This window comes from Carettochelys insculpta, chromosome 11 (genome assembly GCF_033958435.1).
Source record: "Carettochelys insculpta isolate YL-2023 chromosome 11, ASM3395843v1, whole genome shotgun sequence".
NCBI lineage: Eukaryota > Metazoa > Chordata > Testudines > Carettochelyidae > Carettochelys > Carettochelys insculpta.
Window position 1 is genome coordinate 8,759,352 of NC_134147.1, and position 26,156 is coordinate 8,785,507.

A 26,156-nucleotide genomic window follows, 5' to 3' on the forward strand; every position below is an offset into this window, starting at 1 on the left:
GCTGCACATGATGACCATAGAGCCCCGCAGCGGCTGGAGAGAGAGCGTCTCTCAACCCCTCAGCTGATGGCCGCCATGGCGGACCCCGCTATTTCGATGTTGCGGGACGCGGATCGTCTATATGTGCCCTACTTTGACGTTCAACTTCGAAGTAGGGCGCTATTCCCATCCTCTCATGGGGTTAGCGGCTTCGATGTCTCGCCACCTAACGGCGATGTTAACATCAAAATAGCGCCCAACATGTGTAGCCGTGACGGGCGCTATTTCGAAGTTAGTGCTGCTACTTCGAAGCAGCGTGCTCGTGTAGACACGGCAAAGAGGACCTTAGAGAATATGATGTTTTAGTATGTTTCTGGGTTTATTATGACAATATGACATTGTGTCCATTTTTTAATGTTAAAAATATCCTTTGTTTTTGTAAGAGAGTAGTTTTGGTTTATGTAGTTTTGCCTGATTTGTCTTGTTCATTAAAAAAATAAAGATATCCTAAAGGTGTTGTCTTCTGATTATCGTATTATTAAACCTGGGTTTTTGAAGTTTGTGCTTAAGTTTAGTACCAGGTTGTTTTAAGTCTCATTAACATAATTGAGACTGAAGTAGGTGCTAAGCTAAATTAGGGTATAATTCTTGTAAGGGCCTTTGATAAAACACGTGGGAAGTTTCATGAAGTTACTGACCAAAAATTGTTTACTCATTTATTATTTACTTTGTTGTTCGATTTGTTACCTTTTCTTTTCATCAGTCTCCTATTATGAGGCAGAATATGCAAGTACCAAAGTAGCAGGAGCAGAGACAGGAGGTCCAGGCCCCTTTGAATTGCTGTGGCAGTGCAGCTCTGGTTATGCACGGCTGGGTTGTGCTGTGGTCCTGGCAGCAGAGAGGGCTGAATGCCCTAGGCCTCACCCCTCCCACCACTGGCCCTGCCCCTTCCGAGCAAAGAGCTGGGCCCCCCTCCCACCTTGCCCCAGGGTCTGCAGTGGCACTGCTCAAAGCAAAGCATGCACACAAGTGGTGAGAGACCTGTATTAAAGATAACGGAAAATAAATGTGTGCTAGAAGTTTGGTTGGGTAATTTAGTTAGGCGTCCGGTTATTATTTTTACTTCTAACTAACCCTAGAGATAGCATTGGTCTATTTCTGTCATCAGACACTTGGAACAAGTAAATAACATGGAGAGAATAATATAACAACATTGGTTAGCAGCAATAAATACTGTTTGAATTTTCTACCCCTTTGTAGTAAAAGTTTGGAGGCACCTGGGATATGTGAAATGCTCAGATATTCACAGGGAGGAAGAAGCATTCCTTAGAAAGCAGCCAGGTAAAGAAGCAGCTATGGGTGACAGAGAACATAAATTAAAGATGAGCTAGCAATGTGATATGCTGACACAAAAGGGAGGATGGAGAATTTCGACTTTGTACTCAGCAGCATCACATCACAGACTACAGAGATGAAAATTATTTACAATGTAAAGCCTCACCTGCAGTGCAGAACTGCTTCCAGTTCTGTCCCACAAAAGCTCATCACCTAATAAATCATTTTGTTAGTCTTTAAAGTGCTACATGACTGCTGTTTTCTTTTGTCAGAATACAGACTAACAGGGCTACCTCTCTGCTTCTAATTCTGGGCAATTCGATATTTGAAGGAGCTGGAAAAAATGGCAACTAAACTAGCGTAGTTAATGGAAAGAGTGGACACCAGATAGGGAGAGGATTAGCAAGCATTATCTGAAGCAGTATAACTAGGAGAAGCAGAAAGACAATAATAATAAGTATGTGATACATTTGTCTATAACTGTGATCTTTATAAAATGTATTTTGTTAGAGTGACTAAGGGAAGCCTGTGGTTTCAGTCATGTAAAATTGGCCCAGACATTTGTGCACCAACAGGTGGACAGACTAGATATAAATTGTTTGAAATTCCTCAGCTTCTACCCTTTCTGCTTAGGCCAGTATCCTACCGTTTTCCTCCATACACAAATCATAGCAGGTTTAAAATTTCTGAATGTAAAGGAATGGTGCCTCAGAATCATACTTGCTATTGGCTTGGTCCATTTCACTTTGATTTCTAGCCTTAAAGATAAGCTCCTTCTGGATTTCATGCAGAGTGGGCTCACATTCAGACACTTTTACGCAAACTTAAATAAAGAGTTGAACGCCTTTAACCATTATAGCTTAACATAATTACAAATCAGTATAATAACCTTAAACTAGTGACATTTAAAGTTCCCTAAAAACCTTCTTGGGGTATTTCTGCACTGAACAAACAACAAATATAAGCATAGGAAGTGTAGATACCCATGGAAAGAGAAAAGTTACCTAAATTGTTTCAAAACTTAAAACACTAGATTTGGATTCTGTGCAAATTTTGGTAATTTCTTATTAGATCATTACTAGTGGGTATTAATTCATAATTCTCATTTAAAAAAAAAAAGAAGAAAAAACCCTAATCAAGGTTTCAGTATTTGAAAAAGGAAGGTAAAATGATGCAGAGCTCCACAACTAATTATCAGGAAAATATGAATTTGTATTAAGTTATAAAAACTTTAGTTATATGCAAAGTGCAAAGAGTAGATGGCAACCTTAACAGAGTCTTTTAGTAACAATAATTTTGTAAGACATAAGTATAACATTTGAGATGCAAGTTTAGTGTCCCTCATGAACAATGACTGAGCACAACTTCAAAAATATTTGATGTGTGTTGATAAAGGAATATTCACAGGCATATTTAATAACTCTTCATGTTGCAAGTAACCAGACAAACCCTTTGCTTTGAGGTTTTGGGGGAAATGATCAATTAAAAACAGATGTAATCAGAGGTCAGGAATCTGGAGTATAGAATGTGCTGTACAACCAGCAACCTGCCAAAATCCTCTGAAATAGTAGGCTTTTAAGTGATTTCTTCTTTATCACAAAATTCACCTGATAACTACAATTCCAGTCTTGTGGGTTATACATACACTGCAGTGTGAATCAGAATGAAGTCCAACCAATGAAATGAAGATGCTAAATAATTGCCTCTGAAATGCCGCATTCATGAGGTTGTAAGGCCAATAAACAATTATATTTTAATCACTTCTAACAATGGGAAGGAAAATTACAAGGTATTAACCTGTTTTGTTTATGTTTTTGCATGAAGTAGATCTGAACTTTCCACTGATGTAATTTTTGAAACATTGTGGTCCAAATTAATCCTGTAGTGGACAGTAACATAATATTTGACTGCTCACTAGAAAAATTATACACTCAAAAATGCAAATTTGACTCCATTAACCATGGGTTAAACAGAGCCTGGGAGTGGCTTGCAGTTTACAAAAGCAGTTTCTCTGCTCTGGGTGCTAATAACTCCCCATTAGACTCTGACAAAGGCTCACATCCCCCTGTCTGATCTAACTTGTTTTTTGCTCTTTTGTTAAGTACTGTTGATACTGGGCCATTTCCACCTTGCTGAATAGACCTTGTCAGCTCTGGCCCTCCCTCTTACTGGGACCCCACTCTTTAAATACCCCTCTGAAACCACCCCCCCCCACTCATGCATCTGATGAAGTGGGTCTTTGCCCACGAAAGCTTATGCTCCAAAATATCTATTAGTCTATAAGGTGCCACAAGACTTCTTGTTGTTCTCGAAGTTACTTTGAGTAACAAGTATGATATTTAATTATTATGGTTTCTAGAACTGCAGGTGAAGGACTTGATCCTACCCCTCTATATACAGGGAATTTTGTCATTGATCTCAATGGATGAAAAAGTCACTAGATGAAATATGTTCCTTAATTTGTTTACATACTGGAAGCCTAGCTTTACTGATTTGCAGATGTAACTTTATATTTAATCTGATTTACTTTGGTGGCTTGGACTCTTTTTTTTGGGCACCAGAATCCTTTGTAACTCTTATAGTATATTGAAGCCAACTGGGAAACAACAAATCTGCAACACATCCAACACTGCAATCAGTGGGATGAAGATTTACCATGTGTTTTATAGCCTTATGCTTCCTGATGTCATTCTAGACGTAAAAATCTGAGATTTTGGATGCTGACTTCATCTCCAGGAGGGCTGTTTTCACCAAAACTGGCACAGTAATGTGCAAATTACAGTGGTTATGCCAGGTAATCTCACACTTCTCTAGTGGTTGCATATCTACAATTGACTTACTTGCCTAGTGTAGACCAGGCCTCAGTGTGGCTCTTGACCACATCACTTTTCTGCTCAGCACAGCCTCCTATCTGGTGCCCCCTGGAGGGGGTAGGTAAATAAGAGACTGAGGGTAGCTAACAACCTTTCTGCTAAACAGTATTATACAGACATACGCTTTGGAAGTGAGCTCTTATCAAGACATCTGCATTGTATTGGTATGTGTGGTTTAGTGATTTATTTGCAAACAATGTGATATATAGGAGGCTCTATGGTGTGGAATTGGTCATTGTTCATTGCCTTACAATTCTTTTAGGGGTTGTAAAAGTACAACTCCTAAAAATATGGATCTGTGGAGGTGGTTACTGAATAAGAAAAATCTAGTTACTGCTATGTAATGCAGGTTTTTAGTCTCTGGAGAGTGCTAAGCTGATAGAAAATAGCCTCATTTATCCTTGAAGGTCAAACAAGTTGAAATAGATTCTTGTTAGTATTAAAGTGGTTGAAAGAAATGAGACAGAGAAAGGAAGATTTTGAAAATGTATGGACTCTACTGATCTTATTGGGAAAAAATGGTTTTGTATAAGAACAGGTCGCTCTTTTTGTCAAATTGCTCTTACACATGTTTAGGGTTTTTTTTTTTTTCACTGACTTAACAAAATTAAACTGCCACCTAATTCTGCAGTCACTTGCAACAGCCAATGGAGTCAAATTGGAATTGAGCTCTGTCATATAACCAGGCTTGTGGTGTTTTTTAATTCGGATATGCAGGCAACATCTACACTGGGAAAAACTTTGAAATGGCCATGCTGATAGGAATAAGGGGATTTTGACATTTGCAGGGTCCTTTTGAAAAGGACCCCCATGTAGACGAGCTGCGGATGACCGAAACATGGCACTTTGAAAGTGCCATGGCTGGCAGCATGCTAATGAGGCGCTGAATATTCATTTCAGCGCCTCATTAGTATTCTCCAATTTGGCCATTAGCATAGCCATTTCAAAATTTTTGACGTGTGTAGACACATCTGCAATGTTTTTTCCATCATGGAAATTATAAAGATAGATGGAGTTTTATTTGTTAGGAAAAATAGCTTTATAGTTCTGGCCAGAAACACTGGTTCATGGTGAATGGAACAAAGGGATTGTCACTTGGGGAATTCTAATGGTATTTGGTTGTTTGAGATTAAACTAGTATACTCTGTACTATTTTTTCCTTACTTATTGGATTTCTTTATTGTTGTTTTGAATAACATTTATTTAAAAGTGATCGTGGATATTAAAGAAGTTTTACCAAACTTTCTGCTTTATCAGAAGAAATTTAATATTTCCATGTTTGGCTGCAATAGAGTGGACACAGTGTGACAGCTGTACTGATCAGCTGTACCAGTCAGCTCTTCTGTAGACTTTCTGTGCTGATAGGTGGAAGTTCTTTCAATGGAATAATTACCCACCCCCAACACGCAGAAGTCGCGATGCTCTCTTGCTGCCAGTTAGTCAATCTTGGTCATGCAACTTAGCTGCTTGGGGGGGTGTGTGTGTGTGTGTGTGTGTGTGTGTGTGTGTGTGTGTGTGTGTGTGTGTGTGTGTGTGTGTGTGTGTGTGTGTGTGTGTGTGTGTGTGTGTGTGAGAGAGAGAGAGAGAGAGAGAGAGAGAGAGAGAGATTCAGACCCCTGAGCGACAAAAGCTTTTCTGATTTAAATGGTACTGAAGACATGTCTTAAGAATAAGATATTGCAACCGCATTTCAGATATAAAGGTATGCTAATTATTTTCGCACATGACTTCTGTTTGAAATGCTTGACAGTACTGTGTATCAGTATGGATAAAAGATTTAACAGTTTGTTTAGGAATTTTAGTTTGCAGTAAATTATGTAGAGATGACATTATGAAGTAATATTTTCTAGAATATATTTGTCTGCAAAGACCTCTTTCTCTTTTTTGACTGAGTCTTGGGTCTTCAGACAAGCATCAAACAGGAGAACACATTTGTGAAAATGAAAAACTAGTTCCATTTCAACTAGTCTTATTCCTTAGTTCCCTCTGGATGGAGTGCTTCGGATAATTGTGTTTCAAAGCTAGTATCCTTTTAGGATGAGAGAGCCTTTTTTATACTCCTCAGAGTGTGTTTTATTAGTTTGGCTGGCTGTGGATTCTGTCAGACAACACATTCAGCATTTTGAATTATTAAGGTTATATTCACCACTAGAAGGACTGGGATTTTTTTTTTTAGATGAAAGCTTAGATCTTATGGTCACCACTGCCAAATCATTGATAAATCCCAAGTTCTTGGACTGATCATGCTGTTCTTTCTTGTCCAAAATCTTCACTGAGTACAAGGGTTTCTTTATTCTTGTTCTGTGAAATGGCGAAGCTGGAGCCTGATTTGCTACTCTCTTATACCCATTTAATTTCAATGGAAATCCACTAAACTCAGGCTACCAACATTTTTGGCCATGATAGCTACATCAGTATCATTCTCAAAGTATTTATAAGCTTCCATGGATAGTTTTCCCAGCAACTCTGCAGTTAGGTTACCCAAATCCCTTCTTACTTAGTTGACATGTATTGCCTTCGAACAATGGGGTCTTGTGCAGGCATGAGTGGCTATTCCTCAAGAGAGAGCCTTCCCAAAGAAGAATGAAAAATCACTGTTCACAGTACATTTGCACAGCAAAAATCCATGCTGTCTTTGGTGAAAAATAAACAAAAACAGAGTTGCTTTCATCTTGCATAGGTCAAAGCATTTTCTCACATGACTTCAATGAGAAAAAAGGTTATTTGCACTCAAATTTAAACTTGGTGGGTATTGACAGAAGAAATAAGAAGTCTTTTTGCTACCTGAATTCTGGATTTGGTACATGTTTTGATTCAGTGTGGCCATGTACATGAGAAGCATCTGCTGACAGAAGTCACTGTTGGAAAGGATTTCCTGGGAAAACTTCCATTGACAGACTGAGTCTATACATAAAAGCAGATCAAAAGAGCAATCTGCTTTGTTGACAGAGAGCATCCAGACTGCCTGGCCCTCTCTTGACAGAACTGGAAGCCCTGTCTGTCAACAAAAGGGCCCCAGAGCATCTACATGGCTGTTTTGTTGAGAGAACACTATCAAGAGAGGCCTCATACCTGAATGGGGAGAGGCGTAATGCTGCTAGCAGATGTGCTGGGCTTTGTTGACAAACTGTCAACAAAGTGCATTTCACACGTTGCTGCTTTATGGTTCTTCCCAACAAATGCCCAGTTTTGCTGGGAAGAGCTGCTTGTGTAGATGTGGCCTGTAAGTAACTGCTTTGCATCTACATTTAAAAAATTGTGTAGCATTTTTCAAGAAGAAAGTAAATTATCAAATGGACAAAAAGTAGTTGTTTTAGACTACAGAGAATGTAACCAACAGGGGTGTGACATTCATTTTCCAGTACAGGTTGAATTTCTCTCCTCCAGCACCCTCAGGACCTAACCACAGGAGGTCAGTATTGTCTCGCAGCATTACCAACACTTCCACTGCTGACTCGGCTCCCAGAAGACATTTAGGGGTAAATTAGGGCTAAATAACAGCACAGAACATTAAGAGCCAGGACTGGTGGCTGTAAACAAACTTTATGGGACCACAGGAAACTTGGCCACCCCCATGATAAGTGGTCATCCAACTAACTACAATCATGCCAGATTATGGATGTTGCTGGACAAGAGAGTTCCAGATTAGAAAGATTCAACCTGTATAGATGTATCAGCCCCTATGTTCTTTCCCTTTCTTGTCAGCAGCTGTTTCTGGAGAGGATGCTTTGTCTACCATGTGTGAGTATTGCCTACAGGCCCTAATTAAGATATGCACTGCACAAACATGCACACAGGCATCAGGCTCCTGGCTGGACTATAATTTTCAAAAGGCAGTCATGTGAATCCCTGAGACACCAAACTGTGGCCACCAAGGAGGGGCTATGGTAATGGGGCACTGGAATATGCTAATGAGGCACTTCCATGAATATACAGAGCCATATTAGCATAAAGGTGGCCACGCGCTTTGAAACTGCTGGTTTTGAAATGCACATTGCCCAGGTAGCCTGGGGCCTTTCGAAACAGCCCCCCAATTTTGAAAGCCCCTTCTTCCCAAAACCAAATGGAAAGAAGGGGCTTTCAAAACTGGGGCATTTCAAAAGGCCCCTAGCTATACAGGTGGTGTTCACTTCGAAACTGCCTGTTTCGAAACCGGCCGTTTCAAAGCATGCATGGCCGCTATTATGCTAATGAGGTGTTACATATTCCTGGAAGCACCTCATTAGCATATTCCAAAGTGCCACATTAGCATAGCCCCTCCGAAGGGAGTGACTGGTGTGGCCACAGCCTCAGAGTACTTACCTTGAGTCCACATTACATTTTTGGAGATGTAATCCTCCAGGTAACCCAGCCCGTAGTAGACAATGGGGGCCAAATTACAACTACGCAAGGGCTAGAGCATTATAGTTACGTGTTGTTATGACACAAGAAGAATAAATTGATAGGTCTACACAAGAAAACAATAGTAACTCAGTTTAAGGAATGTCAATGTTTCAGTTCAATCAAAAATGTCAGAACAGAACATTTGGACATTTCAGAATAGCTTTTCAATAAATTTTAAATTTTGCTCCTGCTTCAGGATGAAACCAAATGTGCAAATGTTGGAATTTCCCGGGGTATGGAAAATCTGAATTTTACTCAGCGCTCATGAAGTTTCATTTTGAACCTACAGATTTGGAGCCCCACTAGTCTTGGGAATCCTACCACATACTGTAAATTTCTCAGCTTTTGATAAGAAAGTATTAATCTCTCGTTAAGGATGAGGTGGTCTAGCTATCACTCATATTCCACTGATACACACTTGGCAAAGTTCCCAGAATTTTCACAAACTATTCTGGGATCAGCTGAACCCTGCGTGTCTTATTCCACAGGATTAGAGAGATGCATTAAGAGTGAATAATGTTAATCATGCTTTATTGTTTCTATATTTTATCATCTGCCTTTCCAAAACACCAGGGATATTGTCTCCTTGGTGTCATGGCATTGAGTGAATCCCAAAGGTCATAGGAACTTTGAAATACCTTGTGTTTTGCTTGACAGTAGTATACCTGTCGACATCCTGCAGAATAAAATTGTCTGGCAGATACATTTGCATTTCTAATGAAAACAGTAGGTGGTATTCATTAAAGGGAACCAATATAATCGATTGCGTGAACCACTTTGATGGAAACATTTATGGAAAGAAAGAAAGAAAAAGAATAGCAATGTGCAGACTCTTTACATTGTGACTTGTGCCAGTGATATCCAGTGGTCAAATCTTTTAGACACATACATTCTATAAATAGTATTTCTGTGCCCCTCTGCAAGTAGCAATCTTGTCTTTTTAATTATTCTTTTTCATTACTGAACCCAAGTCGGTTCATGTCAGTCTTTAGCTGAGACACTAACATGCCTTCTCGTGAGATTTCCTGGCTTTCATCCATTTATCTATGAAACCATAAATGGACAGCTCCTAAAATGTGCTTATGTCAGCTGGTTCCAATCCCAGAGAGTTTTGGGGTTCATTACCTTTTGGGAGCAGGACTGTTGTGCAGAGATGCACAACTTTTCCTCTGTTATAAATCTCCTTTTTTTTAAATCAAACCCAAACAGTGGTTTGAGCTATTTTCCATTTGATCAAAATCTGACTGAAAAAAAAATCCATTTGACACATGAAGATAGAGGTATTTTTGAACTTGCGATGTTTTGGGGGTATGTGTAATTAAACAAATACTGCAATCACTGTTTTGCACGCAACTGTAGCAGTTTGAGTATGTGAGAAAGTAGGATATCTCCTACCATCTGAAGATGCAGTTGTGACATTTTGGGAAATAAAAGGTCTTTTTTATTGTTCTTTCCAATTTCTCTTTATCTTTGTGTTTATTGTGGTACGTACATTATGTTTTTCCAGCAAATTCCTATGACCTACAAGGGACAAAGTGCTGCATTGCAAAATTGTCACCCTCAGTAATTTGACAATAACCATGCGGTGGGAAAGAAGAACTCTCATCTAACATTTGACTGCTGTGTGGATTCTGTGTTGTGATAATATATACTCCAATGCAATCCAAAGAAATGACATACTTTTGCTAGAGGTCCATATTGCATATTTCAGCTGGTATATTAAGCAGCCTCAAAACATAACATAACTGTGGGCAAATAAGAAATATTAAATGCTGAAAACATTAGCCCATCAGAATCAATGCAACACATTTCAGTGGGCCAAGAAGCAGTATTAGCTTATGTGCATATGGAATTAAAATGGTTCTGATAATGTTAAAATGAGTGGTTAAAATCCTCCAATTCATTCCATTTCCCTTTGCACCGTAACAATTCATTTCTTTGTAATGTGCATGCTGCTTAAAAAAAAACAAACAAAACACTCTGAAGCTATGTCTAGATTACAGTGATTTGTCGACAGAAGTTTTTGTCAGAAGGTGTCTCCCGACAAAACTTCTGTTGATAGATCACAGCCAAACCGCCAAGCAGATCGCAAGACTGATCCGCTCTGTTGACAATGTGTGGCCAGACTGCTTGGCCACTCTCTTGACAAAACAGCCAACCGAAAGCACAGCAGACAGAGCTGCAAGGTGTCCTGGAAGCTGTGTCTGTCGACAGATCCCCCAACCCCTTCAAAATGTCCAGACCAGCTTGCTATCAACAATAGTGCTGCATTTGGTTGATTTACTGTTGACAGAATACCTTGTGAATCTGGATGCCAGGCAGGTTTTTGTCGACAAAACGCCAGTTTTGTCAACAAACCCTCTAGTGTAGACATAGCCTGACACTCATGGAGGCCCTTATTCGTTAGGCTAATACCATACTCAAACCTTTCCTGTCTTATGGGAAATATTCCAGGGTCTATGGATTAGGCAGTGAACTGGCACCATTCCACATCGAGCAAAAAAGAATCCTTTAATCTCTGCTTACACTCTCTGACAAAGTGTGGTTTCAACCGCATTTCAACCAAGTGCATTGGCGTCTGCATAAGTAGAGCCAACTTTGAAAGGATGTCTTAGAGAGTAATCTTTTGATGTACCACATGGTCCAAATGTGACTCTTTAGGGGTACTCTTCTTAAAAGCCCTGCATAAATATGTCCCTTTCTTGATCTGAATGTTTTATAGTTCTCAGGCCAAAGCTATCAGATATGTTGGTGAGTCAGCAGTTAGTGCTGAAGGAAAGCAAACTGAAACCTTCCTGTTCCTATGAGAGACATTGTTTAGCCTGAAGCGTTCAGGTGCTTTATCTCCCTTCCTGTGTGTGTTTATTTTCATAGCTGACAAAGCTGCAGTGCTTAATTTATTTAAATGTATTCTGGATTGGCAATGAAAACATTCCTAGTCTTTCTCCTCCTCCTATTTTACTTTTCCTGTGCTGAAAAATGGTTTATGTAATGGGTGAAGGCATAAGTAATAGTGTTCAATTAATTTTTATTACTCTGTACTCCTTCATGGGGCTTTTTCGTTCTTCTCAAATGAAAGATGGCTCTAGCAGTCTGAACCAGAACACATACCAAAGGCACTTCTAGGCAGCTGGACTAATGGCTTGCTGATTAATATTCATGATCCATCTCATTTAGCAGGTGCTCTTGGGACTTGATTAAAGTAAGGAACACTGCTACTGCTGCTCTAGCTGGAAAGAGCTGTGTGTATGACACAGTGAGCAGTGCCACCGGCTTCAGTGTTGGCTGTGATAAGCTGCAGGAATGTACAGACACTTATTTCTTGGGCTTTTTTTTTTACTTAAGGACTACGTTTAGGAGGAATGGGGAGAATGACAGTGAAATGATCCTTCTGAAGTTTCTAGGTTCACTCTTCTAACAGCTGCGTTTTGTTTTGATCCCAAAGGTCCAGAGGAAGAAATGACCATGTAGATTCTACCAACTGCAGCATAATGGGAAATGGTGAATGGAGTGGAGCTGGTCTGCAGCCTTGAGAGCAGCCATCCTGCAGCCTATTACCTGGTCAGGGACACCTCAGTCATCAGAGGCATTCTCCACTGAGTTCACTGAACACACTAGATTCTTCTTAATCCTTTAGGTTGGAATTGGAGTTTCCTCCCTAGCAATTTTGAAGCAATTTTAAAATTCCCTCTAGTGTACAGAGTGGAGCAATAAAATCAGCAACCATGGGTGACATGACCAACAGTGATTTCTATACCAAGAACCAAAGAAACGAGGCCAACCATGCAGGAGAATTTGGGTGCTCACTACAGGAGCTGCGCTCCCTCATGGAACTCAGAGGAACAGAAGCAGTAGTGAAAATTAAGGAGACATATGGGGACACAGAGGGCCTCTGCCGGCATTTAAAGACGTCACCAACAGAAGGTAAGTGCATTTCTCTTTCTTCATTTGAGGCTGAGGTGGTAAAAGGTGATGAGATCTTCACTTTAAAGTAAATAGTGGAGGGGGATAATCTTGCTTCACTATTGAACTAGTATTCGTTCAGCACTTTCATTACTCCCGGCAGCAACAATATAACACTACAAAGGATAAAAAAGCCCCTGAAAAGGGAAATGAAAGAAGACCTAGACAGCCTGCTTGTCAGATATGGCTGCTTGTTAAAATTAGTGTCAGAGTAAAAATAGTGCTACATATTCAAATTGTGAATATGTTAATTCCATGTTAAATAGCAGACAAATACCTAAATACAAGTCCAAATTTATAGCAAAAGCAAATTGCATCCTGAGGATGCTCTACCTTGTGTATGGCTTTTTGGGAGCAAGAAGACAGTTATTTTGTAGTATGTTATGCTATATGGATATATAATGGTCTGAAGAGAACATGTAGCTTGTGAATATTAAACTGCCCAATATACCAATATACAGTATATATATTTTTATTAATAGCCTTGACATTTGATAATACTGTAAACAAATTTGTAGTATTTGCTTTTCTGTTGGTCATTACAAAACTGGGCTTTCCTCATTTAATCAGTTGAGTCATAATCATTCAATAATCTATTCTCATGAATTACCCATAGCATTCAACACTAACAGTATTTTTATATCTGAAAGAGGCAGGAGCACACTAGGCTAATAACATGGTCTTTGAATCTATAATACTCATTGTCTTTGTCTTTTCTTGTAATGCAGCTGAGACCCACTTGTTCATTGTAACATTTTTTGTCCTTTTTCAAGGAGGTACAAGTTTTATTTTAATATCTGCTTTTTTTTTCCGTAAAGTAACATTCTAAAATTAATCATTTAGACACATGGTCAAGGAAGTCCTGAAGTACTAGTTTAGTTAATACCATGTAAAGTGCCGTTATAAAGGTATACAAGAAGTCCTCAGGAAATAGGTTTGCCTTTGTCTTATATATGTTGGTCATATCCATACACATGCTGCTCTTCAGTTATCTGTTATCAGAACTTGTCAAGTGTTGACAACCCCAATAATGATTTCATCAGCTTGGTAATGATTTACCAGGTAAAACTGCCAGAAATAAGCAGTAAGTTCCAGGAGTACCACATGCTCATATATCATGATGTACCATAGGAGAAAAAATGAAATGAGAATACTGAGAAGAAGATCTTGGTGGGACACAGTAGCTGCGTCTACACGTGCACGCTACTTCGAAGTAGCGGCACCAACTTCGAAGTTAGGCGGCGAGACGTCGAAGTCGTTAACCTCATGAGGAGATAGGAATAGCTCCCTACTTCGACGTTCAACGTCGAAGTAGGGACCGTGTAGACGATCCGCGTCCCGCAACGTCGAAATTGCTGGGTCCTCCATGGCGGCCATCAGCTGTGGGGTTGAGAGATGCTCTCTCTCCAGCCCCTGCGGGGCTCTATGGTCACCGTGGGCAGCAGCCCTTAGCCCAGGGCTTCTGGCTGCTTCTGCAGCAGCTGGGGATCTATGCTGCAGGCACAGGGTCTGCAACCAGTTGTCAGCTCTGTGTATCTTGTGTTGTTTAGTGCAACTGTGTCTGGGAGGGGGCCCTTTAAGGGAGCGGCTTGGTGTTGAGTCCGCCCTGTGACCCTGTCTGCAGCTGTGCCTGGCATCCCTATTTCGATGTGTGCTACTTTGACGTGTAGACGTTCCCTCGCTGCGCCTATTTCGATGTTGGGCTGAGCAACGTCGAAGTTGAACATCGACGTTGCCGGCCCTGGAGGACGTGTAGACGTTATTCATCGAGTCGCAACATCGAAATAAGCTATTTCGATGTTGGCTGCACGTGTAGACGTAGCCAGTATGTGCTAACACACAAATATGGCAATCTGCTGAGATTTGTAACTCAGTACACTCATTAAATGTTTGTGGAACTTTATGGACCAGATCTGCAGCTGGAGCAACCATCAGAACTTAAATAGAGTCTTGTCAGGTGACAGCTTGGCCTAATGTTTACCGTGGTGGAATTGTCATTTGCTTTCTCGGCAAGATATGAAATACAAGAAGAACATTGTTCCTCGTACCCAGACTGGCTGCACCACAGTTAAGCTGGGGAGGAGGTGTCTGGGCTTACTGGAGTGGGCTGGGTCTGCTGTATGGTACAGCAGGCAGTTTGCAGCACTGACTCATCTCCTCAGAAATGTTAGGTCCCAAAGGTATAAAGGACAAGCACTGGGCAGGGGAAGGCTCTTTATTACACTCAAGTGAGCAAAACCAGCTGCAGCCAGGAGTGACAGAGGCAGGCTCATGAGGCAGCATGAATCCAGGGACGTGAAGGAGAGTGAGATCAGGGAAGGAGATGATCAGCACCCTCTGACCCCAGGCCTCAGGAAACCCAGGCAGAGGCAGACTGCTAGCAGCACGAAAGTGGTGTGTGTTAGCAAGGGAAGCTGACTCCCACTGCTTTCCAGTGTACTGGAAAGGGCTGGTAGAGTCAGGGTGGAAGCTGCAATCAGGGAGGGTGACCTGGCAAGAGAAGCATGTCCAGTTTTCAAGCAACCACTTGCCAGCAGGAGGAGGAGCAGGAGGGAGAGGGGAAGGTGAGGTAGTTTAACCCATCCATGCAGCAGCTGTCTTTTCGAGTGGAAGGTTTGGGTTGCAGTGTTTTCGCAGTTGTGAACATGCCACTGCTCAGGAACTGCACCTTTGCTGGAATGGGGACAACCAGACGCAGCACTGGGCAGTCCTGATGGAGATCAAGGGCTGTAGGGCACACAAAGGAGCAGTGTTGAAGCATGGGCATGGGGTGCTTACCAGGACAGGGCTACTAAAAGGTGGGATAATCCAAGGCAGCCTCAAGGACTGGGGGAGGTGATTGTTCGAGGTGAAGCAGCCAGGCATGCAGGTGGACAGGCGGTGTGGGTTAATGGGCCAAACAGCAGTGCTGTGCGGCATGTGGTCAGTGAGGCTCTCACCCAGCTTATTTCCACAGCTCTCCAGGGCTTCCAAAGTGTACAGGGCAACACAGGAACCAGGCTGTCCTTCTCCAAGGAGCACATGGGGTGGGGTGGGGGTAACGGTGGTTTTAGGGCTGTGATCTTACCCTGAGAGAGGTTGTGGGGGGGTGATGATTGGCACAGGTCATATCCAGCCTTCCAGAGCAGCAGTGGTTGGCGGCTACAGAGGCCACAGTGAGGTACAGGACAGTGCACAGCCAGTCCCTCAGGGAGTGCACCTGAGACTGACAGGAGTGGGCCCAGTGTTGTAGTGGATACTCTGCACCCAGGAGCATGACTACCAGGAGCCTGGGCAGACCTGTGGGGGCACTCATGGTGTTACACAGTGGCTGCAAACTAACTATAGTTATTGAAGCAACGCCAGGTGTTTAGGTGTGAGCAGGGTGACAGGGCAGGTCCAGCATGGGCCCAAGTTTGGGTGGCAGGACATGGGCAGGTGGGACAATGCCCCTGTATGGTTGGAGAAATCCGTTTTGGGAACAAAGTCCCTGAGCACATTGGGAATCACCAGCCATCAGGAAATGTAACCTGATGGGATAGAGTAGAGACATCTAGGGGCCCTGTGGGGGAGCAGCGTGTAGTCCTGAAGATGATTATGCTGGAGTGGTTGATCTGATGGAAGGTCACCTACTCAGTACAACTAAGGGTAAAGTGCTGAGTGGCGCATACCTGGACACATTGTCCTTATTGCACAAGAGAGCGCGGGTGAATAGTGCACAGGGGCAGAGCAGACAAAACAGGGAGTTGCAGAAGTAGCCAATGATATGTAATACATGGGAAAATTGGGGGGCAGCCTTCCTCCTCTATTCAGGAATTTTAGTACAGGAGTCCTGCCTCTTCTATGTATGTGGACATATTTCGGGGGGCACACAATACATGTGGGGGCATGTCCTGGTTGACTTGTGATGATTAATTTCATTTAAGCAACACAATTGAGGATCCGGTGGGACATGCCTCATCACACACCGTGGATGACTTTGGTTGGTGAGGTTCCTGTGCCTGGCTAGCAGTATGGGAGTTACTGTCAGTTTATGGTCATGGTGTGCGGAATTCGAGCAGCACTTAAGCTAACACTTAAGTTTCAGTGTGGTACAATGTCATCTGACCTGAGCCTATCTGCCTGCACAATATCATATTAGGAAGGGTGTAAGGTGTAACTGGTAGTTTCATCTGTTGCACTTTTCCCATATTAATATTTGACTGAGGGCCTACACAATGCCAGGAAGAGCCACTTAAACTTTTAAAGTGGTTGTTAGAAGACTGATTTAAAGCCCTTGAAATTGTGTCACCTGGGTTAGTCAATGCAAATGTGACTCAGCCGCCTTGGTCACTCTTGTACATGCCCTGTCCCATGCTTTATTGAATTGTGGTTAGTAAATAGCTAACCTCAATGATTAATGTTAAATAAGAGTTTGATGGAGCATACTGATTAATATAGTAATATCTGTTAAGAGAACATATATATTTTGTCAGTTGCATGCCCCCTTTAGACTCTATATTTTCATTGATCTTGTATTTTCTAACTGTTGATGCAGTGTGGCTCCTTGTTCTCATTATGCTTAAAGAATGTGTTGCCTTAAAGTATGATTTATTGTATTGGAAAGCTTCAATTTAGGTTTTTTTGGAACTGTATGAAAACACTTTCTATGACAAAAATACAAATATAAACCTGCTTGAGCTCAAATTAATGTTTGTTAAAATATTATACATAGTTTTTCATAACATGGTGGTACAAAATTCAAGGAACATCCAGCTGTCTCTCAGCGTACAATACAATATTTGAACCAGTTGAACATGTCTGTGTCAATAGCTGTGTAACTTTCTGTGAGGCTGTCTCAAGCATAATGATACCTCATGAAGGAGGAAGGACTGCTGATATCATGTGTGGAGTTAGCTAAAAGAATATCAAATGTAGCCCTTCCACAAACTAATATGTAAATATATTTTATCTATAATTTTATACTGTGGGCACAAATATAATTTATGCAACATGTTTTTATTCCAAGAATAACAAAACTATCCATTCTTTTTAGATAACAATTAATGTATTAATTATTTAAGTGAGTAATATGTGACAGAGATTTTCAGAGGTAAGATCCTACAATGTAAAAGTAAAGGTGTCTTTAATACTGATGTGTGTTACCTTGTTCACTTCTAGATCCTTCTTGTGAAGCAACTGTTGCCTTGGTAATGTATGTGCTGATAAGTCTGAAGCAAAACCTCCAAGAGATGTTACATTTTAGAGGTGGTGTTACAGCACCAGAGAATAAGCTTGTTGACTGCTGTAAAATAATTGTCTGTTGTATTAGTCTCTTAGAAACTGGACTGGTTGTAGCCAGACAGGCTAACACTGGTTCAAACCATTTAAAATCCAAACTTTAAATACTGAGTCAATAGGACCTGGATTTTAATCTTCTCTGGGCTTAATAATGAAAACTAAAATCACCCTAGTTTTAGCAGTGGCTTTTGGGATTCTTTCAGACTATGATAAGCAGAGAGAGTCAATATGCACTTTAACCATATGTTGATTTTCAGAAGCTACGTTTTGTGTTATTGTTACTGCGCTCTTGCTAAGATATATAATATAATTCTTGTCTTGCACTTTCCTCCCTGCTGTTTGTATTGTCAAATGGCAGATATTGACAGAGGCCCCAGAACAAGCGGGGGTTTATTTCATTTTTAGTGATGACAGTCCAATAAAGTTTTACATATTTTATTAAAATATGCAAACAGAATGAGTAAGGAGCAAAAAACCAACACTGTGACAAAATAGACTCTTATTTGTGGCCACAAAACAGAGACCAACAAAGCTAGCAAAGCCATAACAGAGTCTTTCGCTATATAAACCAGTGGAGACACTCCAACTTGTTTCTGTTAAAATATGGTCATGTAAGTTTTCCCTCCATTATAAATCCTCTCAAAGATACTCTGAATAATTAGAAGTTGGGACCATACTGTAAGTTACAATTATTTAAAGATACTCTGAATAATTAGAAGTTGGGACTATGCTGTAAATTACAATTATTTAAATGAATTGTTTAAATACAGAAGTTAAGTATTGAACCAGAGTGACTCAGAGTGAAGAAAATAATGGAGTTGTTCAATGAGTACTACATATACTATGCTGGTTTCTAGTGTCAGGGAAATAAATGTTGCTAGTAAGAGATTTTTGTGGTAAATCTGACACCATAAACTGGGATGAAAAGAGAACAAATGAAAGGATTTTGAAAGGGAAGAAATTAGTTATTTGCAGGCTGAGTTTTAATTGTTTTTCCCAGTTTTATTTGAGTTGACTGAAAGATTGAGAGTTCTATGCAAGATTATAGGTTTTTAACATCAGGATTAATGCAAAAGTCTACTGGATAGTAATCTTTTGAGACTCTCTTACCCAACTGTTCCAGACTAATTTTGAGTACTTGGTGACTTTCTGCAACTTGTGTGATATTTTGATTAAAATACTTGCTCCAGAACCCAAGGGCAGCAGCATCAAAGGCAGTGAAAGATATGCCCAAACATGGTTTTCCTTATAGATTGCTATATTAATCAACTCATTCCTTTCTTTTGTGTTTTCATAAAATCATAGCCATTTAGCAACACAGTGCAAGATTCAGACTTGTTGTTCATATCCAGCCCCTGACTTGTGTCTGTACATCCATGTATCTAAAAGGAAGGCATGGCTTTAAATAATGAAAGCTGTCTTTGTTTGCTGCCGATGCCCTTCCCAGTTAGCATCGTTAGATGGTCTGATCCTGCACCTGTTCTAGCCTTTTGACATACTAAACATTTATTTTTTTGCACAAGCAGAGAAACAGAGTATCTTCTAAATAGGTACTTTATTTTGTTCACATTATCAGAAGCACTATGTCGGAACTCTCTGTGCACATACTGCCTTCACATTTTCCTGCTAGCTCTTTAATAGATAAGCTGATTGCCCCTCTGCACTTCAACTTATAATAAACCATCTCTTAACAGTCTCTGCAGGCTCCTAATTCTATCCCACTTAAGAAAGAAGTTGCACTTTGTGTCATGTCCAGAAGGTTTTAAAAGTCTGGGAGTTCTATCAGCAGTAAATTGAAAGAATGCAGCACTTCTGTTGACAGTCTTATCCTGCTCCTGTGAGTCATAATGCCTCTGTCTACAGACATCTGTTGAATGAAAGCTGGTCTGGATGCTTGGGGTGGGGGAGTGTCTGTCAACTGACAGGGCTTCCAGGACATCAGGTAGCGCGGTCTGTTGTGCTTCTAGTTGGCTGTTCTGCCGAAAGAGTGGCCAGGAAGTCCAGCCGCCCTCTGTCGACAGAGTGGGTTGCCCTTTCAATCTATTTTGCTGCAATCTGTCAACAGAAGTTTTGTCGGAAGATATCTTCTGACAGTAACTTCTGTTGACAGATCTCTCTAGTGTAGACATAGCCTAGGAGCCCCTCCTACGCCACTTTTGGGACCCAGTTTGGCAAGTGTGCTCAGAGCTGCTATAAACCAACACAACATCCAATTACAATCTTTAGCCTGGTGGTTAGAGCAATCATCTAGTATGTAGATACCAGAGTTCAATTCTTCCCTCTGCCTGCTTTGTGGTGTGGGGAGATGAACTTGGGTATGCCATAGAAAATAGGGTGTTTAGTGTTGGGAAGGAGTCACTCAGTGTGTCCTGTTGAACCTGTTCCACTCTGTAAAATAGTTAAATATTCATTGGTCCAAATAGAGGGGTAGAAAGATTTTACAGACCAGCAACTAGGAGATGGCAGACCAAGGTTTCAGTCCTCCTGCGCCCATGAATATTTCTCTATACAAAGTGGGACAACTGAGGGCTTCAGTGCTGAAGACCCTCGTGTGAATAATAGCTCAAATTCATTGGAGTTGTCTGGACATGAACACAAATTTATTCAAACAATTTCCTTTGTAAAATCTCGACCATCCTTTCCTGTGAAAATGGATCTGAGTTCATTGGGAATATAGGAGCCAATGCTCTCCTATTTATTACTACTGACTACCAAAGGTGGGAAAATTCTGCAAGTTTTCACTTAGCTTCCACCAGATTATTTGTGCCAGAGAGTTAAAAGTTCCGCCCCCATCCCTACCCCCCAAAACCCACAGTAGGTGCTTGAGTGCCCTGTTCTTTTTGGAGGCAAACTGATTCTCCCAGCCACCTTTTGACTCCCTGGCTGTGTGAGCCTCATCTCTGCTGATATATACTCTTCTCCTTGGCTCTACATTGCAGAAGTTGAACTCCTGCAAGATAATATTGACCCAGCCAGCAGTCACTTCTGACACATTTCCATAGGATTGTGGATGCAAACACTGCAGCATGTAGCCTCCGTTTTCCCTCCTTTTACCTCCAAAAGGGGGCAAGAGAGAAGGGTAGAGGATTATATAATGGAGTTGCCATTTACCCTTCTGTACCTTCTTAGCCATGGTCCTTGGATTGTGCTCTCCTTCCGTTCACTTCACTACTCACGAAGCTGTAAATGATCATTTTGACCTCCCTGGACATTCAATAATGGATTTAAAAGTAGCCATTCTACAAAAGAATTTTACTAGATTACAGAGGAAGACAACTTAATTGGAATTCATTTACAAGTTTAGTACATTTAACCTTGGCCTTAATAGAGATCTTGACTGGCTTATGTATTACAAACAAGGGCAATTGTTTGAGATTCTCAGGAGTGAGACATATGCAACTTAATTTGCCTCATTAACAAGTCTTTTTAGTGATGAGAAACTTCTTCCTCTCCTCATATACATTTAACCCACATACCTGTCTGTGGTTCTCTATCACACATATTGGTACCTAGACCACTTATACCGCTAAGCTCCGGAGGAGCCCCCACTTGGACTCACCCACAGGTGGGCTCAAACCTGGGAAGTTTAGTGCAGAAGCCTCTGCAGTCTTAGCTAAACACCAGCTGGCGCTAAACCAAGGCTGTAGAGGTGACTCATTCTTTCTCCGTGTAAGTGGTCCAGGTAGGTGCCACTCTGAGGAACAGGCAATTACACATAGGTGTGTGGGTTACACATGCTTTCAACTTCAACTGACCATTCACACTTGCTTAAATTTGTGAATGGAGCTAAGTGTGTAGAACCCTGTAACATTTCCCTCAAGGGCACGTCCTGCTTAGGGAATAGGTACATTGAGTAGAATCTGTAGGAGCTTTACATTAACTGCTCCTGTTTCACTCCAGATGTAAACTCTTCAGTGGGACAGAACATGTTAAAATTGCTGTATAAGGAATCCTACACCTTACATATATAAGTTGCAGAGAAGGAAATTAACTTTATAAAGCTTATAAAAAACATTTCACTATTGCTTCCAGAAGCAGTAAGCTAGAATACATGCAGTTGACTACTCCAGGAGTTCAAAAAATATAAGTACAGCTTCCCACCGAACTGTGAAACACAACAGGAAGCCACACATAGTTACGATTCATTGTTAACATTTGTCTCCACTTCCTAAACAGCCCATTCTTAACTGATCATGATGTGTTGTCTAAGATGAGTCTCATGGGGTTGCTTTTATGTGTTATGTCTCAGGCGAATCTGTAAGCACTGAGTATCTTATTTCAGTTGCACATATTCTTGGGAGGTTAATGGCTGGCAGTCTTCTTGACCTAGACTAGGGAGACGGCATCATATTGCAAATGAGCTGATATGTGTATACCCCTTTACCTCCCAATCCCCCTACCCCCCCTGGCTCTTAGCAAGAATCGGCAGAGCCCTCTCAAACATGCATAAAACATTTCTGAGAAACCCTGATGCCTGATATTTTCTGTCACACAGTTTATTCTCCACTCAGTCCCTTTTGGTCATCAGCATGACATTTTCTTTGGTCAGACCTGTGACTTTGGTGTCTGAGAAGCTCAAAGTTTGAGATCACTCCATAGTTCACCATTAGTTGTGAGCCCAGTCGCTCAAATGTATATTCTGTCCCAGAGCCTACTGCCTCACAGGGCAGCAAACTTGATTAATAACTGAGACCACTATCTCACAACCTCACAGCCTGGTGAAACACTTGCAGGTGTTGATGTTTGAAAGAGAAATTGCTGCTGATACGTTTTGCATAACCAACAGGGATTGTAACAAGAAAGTATATTTTAACATTTAATTTCTATCCTTAAGCATAATTTAAGGCGAGGTCACAAATATTCAAATATGGCTGGCTAACTTGGTAATGGAGTCCCATAAAACAGAATTTAATTAGAAGAGTGAATTGAAATGGGGTGACCATCTATCCCATTTTTACTGGTACAGTCCCTTTTTTAAGCTGTCTCACAGGCATCCTGACCTTTTAAAGAAAATAGGCAAATTGTCCGATATTTTGCAGGGTTCCTGTTCCCTGGCACCCTGTGTCCCGGGGTGGCAGCCTCTCCAGCCAGGGAGCTCCTCCGCTGGGTGGCTGCCCTGTTCCCTGGAGCTCTGCACCTTGTGGCAGCAGCTCCTCCTGCAGGGGAGCGCCTCTGTGGGGCAGTTGCCCCATTCCCTGGCAGTCCATGGCGGCAGCCCCTGCTGTTGGCAAACTCCACAATGAACTGGCTGCCTTGTTCCCTGGTGCCCTACAATTAGGGGAGGCAGCTCCCACTACCTGGGAGCCCCTCCACGTGTTGGCTGCCTCATTCTCTGGCCTCCCACGCCAGCTTTATTCCCTGCCCGCCCCCCACTGCCAGAAGGCTTTGGAACACCTCCCTCCCCTCAGGGGTTCTGGAGCCCCCATCCTCTACTCTCCTTCATCCCTGGCGCCTCCCCACTGAAGTCTGTCTGCAGAGCCCCTTCCCTGGTGCCTCACCCTGGAGCAGCAGCCCGCATCACGCAGGAGCCCTGACATGGGACAGCAGCCCCGCTCCCATCCCCAGAGGCTGGTGTCCTGCATTTGACAAAGGGCAATGTAGTCACCCTAAACTGAAACCTCATCGTAAATACCTCACAATGCCAATTAACTGGAGGTCTATGGTAGCTATCTGGTTCTGAAATTGTACATAGGAAGTGATAAGTGAATTTCTGGCTCAGGTTCAAGAATGTTTACATAAGAACAGCTGTACTGGGTCAGATCAAAGTTCCATCTAGCCCAGCTTCGGCAGCAGCCAATGGTAGATACCCTGGAGGAGTGAACAGAACAGGTGATCACTGCGTGATCTCTCCCCTGTCACCCATTTCCAGCATCTGACAGACTACAGACCCATCCTGGTTAATAGCCATTGATGGACCTAACCTCCATGAATATACTGAGTTCTTTCTGGAACCCTTTTAATGGCATGATCTTGATGATATCCCCTGGCAAGGAGTTCCGCAGTTGGACTGTGCGCAGCATGAGGAAACACTTCCTTTTGTTCGTTTTAAACCTGCTACCTATTAATTTCATTTGGTGACCCCGGTTCTTATGTTATGGGAACAAGTAAATAACTCTTCCTTATCCACTTTTTTCACAACAGTCATGATTTTATTGATAACTTTTTAACCTCTCTTCATATGGCTCCTGTTCCAAAACCCTAGTCACTTTAGTTGCCCTGTTTTGAACCTTTTCCAATGCCAAAATGTCTTTTTTGAGATGAGGCAACCACATCTGTTCTCTGTATTCAAGATGTGGGCAAATCCTGGATGTTTAAAAAAGGGATAGAGAATAAGACAGAGACTATTTTCTCTCCTTTTTCCTCTGAAAAGGCATCACAGTGATGAATTTAGAAGATGATCTGTGTATAAAGCTGGGGAGATTAGTATTCGTGAAATGGCATTTGACATGCCGTGTTCCTTAGTTGATGTGATAAATGGATTTCTCTGAGTCATGCAGCGTTAATATATTTATGAGCCACATACATTAGCTGTGTCCCTCACTCCCCGCCTAATGGATATTTTTACATAAATAGTAGTACACTTATAGGAACTGAACTGTGATCCTCCAAGTCAGCAAAAATTCTAGCAATGAAAAATTAGAAACTGTCCATCAGATATTTCAAATGACGTGGTCACATTATTATGATTAATGATTTTCTTTTACAGTAGTGTCTATGGACCAGTCAGCGCTGGTGCCTGGTTATTTTACACAATACACAGAAAGCAATAGATAGTGCCTGCTCTGAATAGATTATGGTCTAAACCAGGGGTGGGGAGCCTACAGCCCATGAGCCAGATCTGGTCTGTGGCTTGCCTTGATCCAGTCCCCCACGCTCAGGACTCACCCACCCGCCAGAGGTGCAAACCAGCAATGGCGCTCCACTGGGAGTCACAAGCCACGTGGGCCTGATCAAGGCAAGCTGTGCCTGGCAGAGGGAGGGAGCATCTCTGTGTGTTGAGGGAGCCTTCCACTGCAGTACAAAAGGCTTCACAAAGAAACCTGTCCACCTGCCAAGAGCTGAGCCAGGTAGTGCCCCAGTCCCCTGTCTCCTCTGACCCAGATGCGCACCTCTCAGCCCCTGCCTCTCCTGCACCCTCCCTCCCTTCAGACCTAACATCCTCATCCCCAGCTTGCTTCTGCATCTGCCCTCCCTCCCACACTGACCCCACCTTGTGACCCCAGCCTGCTCCCTGAAAGCCACCACCCCTTGCATACCTAATCCTCATTTTGGTTCCACCCCAGAGCCTCAGGCACCCCACAAAATCTTCTGGCCCCATGACCCCAGAAGAGTTGATCTGGACCTGGGTAAACTCTGAGCCTCAGCGCCACCCTCCACACCCCGTGGGCCTGGAGCTGGAGGGGAGTGAGGTGAGTGTCAGGGGCCACATCTGTGTGGATTTTTCTGCCCTTTCTCACTTGGGGTCAGGTCAGGGAAGGCTGTTTTGTTTGTTTGCTTCTCACTTGTGTGTGGCCCGTGACCCCAAAAAGGTTCCCCTGTTCTGCAACAAAAAAGGCAAACACCAGTGCCAGGCAAAGTGGAGGACAGACAAGCAAATGAGGGCAGCAAATGCTGTGTTAGTTCCATGATTTTTGGTGATGTGTTGGGACTGGAGAAGGACATATGAAGGGATCAGCAAAACTGAAAGAAAAGGGAAGGAAAGAGGTAAGGGGGATGGAGTAATGGAGGAGAAGGTAGAAGGAGCAGATTTGGAATGATGCTGACATAGAGACCATCAGGTTTGGGGGTGGTTGGTGCAAACATCCTGTCAGCACAGGGCAGAGGAAATCCAGGCAAACCTGGACAGTTTTCTCAGTGCCCGGAGATCCTTGCTTTGGCTGCTTCTGCTCCTGCAGGCTACAGGATAGCTGGTTACTCTCTGATGTTTAGTCGGGGGAAGGGGAGGTAACAGTGAAGCCAACAGCCTCTGTGGGCCCCTGGAACAAGGTAGAGGGCACCTGGCTTCATCATCCCAGAAGGGGCAGGGCCTTGTGCTGAAGGGGTGTGTTCTGGGACTCCAGCCCTCAGAGCTGCATGGAATGCACAGGGCCGCACTCCAGCAGTGATTTAAAGGTCTTGGTGCTCTGGGCGCCACTGTTGCCGAAATAGCAGCAGTGGTAGCCAGGAGCACTAAGCCCCTTTGAATCACTGGATCCCAGGACAATTGCCCACTTTGCCTCCCTTTCAGCTTGTCTGGAAGGTAATACCTGGATTGTAGTTTGCTCAGAATAGGGAGAATCTCTTCTCCACAGCTCTCTGTCCAGGGCGTGAATCTATCTACACACTCTTGTCTGGGTGTGCGATTAGCACCTGCAAAGGCAGAAC

The 26,156-nt window shown here is 42.3% G+C and overlaps 1 protein-coding gene across 10 annotated transcripts in view; it reads left to right on the forward strand.

The window, feature by feature from the left end:
- Positions 1-12,295: 12,295 nt before the first annotated feature.
- ATP2B2 (ATPase plasma membrane Ca2+ transporting 2) overlaps positions 12,296-26,156 on the forward strand; it is a 340,287-nt gene continuing 326,426 nt past the window's right edge. For all 10 annotated transcript variants that reach the window (XM_075006185.1, XM_075006187.1, XM_075006186.1 and 7 more), the window contains exon 1: positions 12,296-12,494. In XM_075006185.1, coding sequence (XP_074862286.1) covers positions 12,296-12,494 — 199 coding nt within the window. The remainder of the gene's footprint in view (positions 12,495-26,156) is intronic.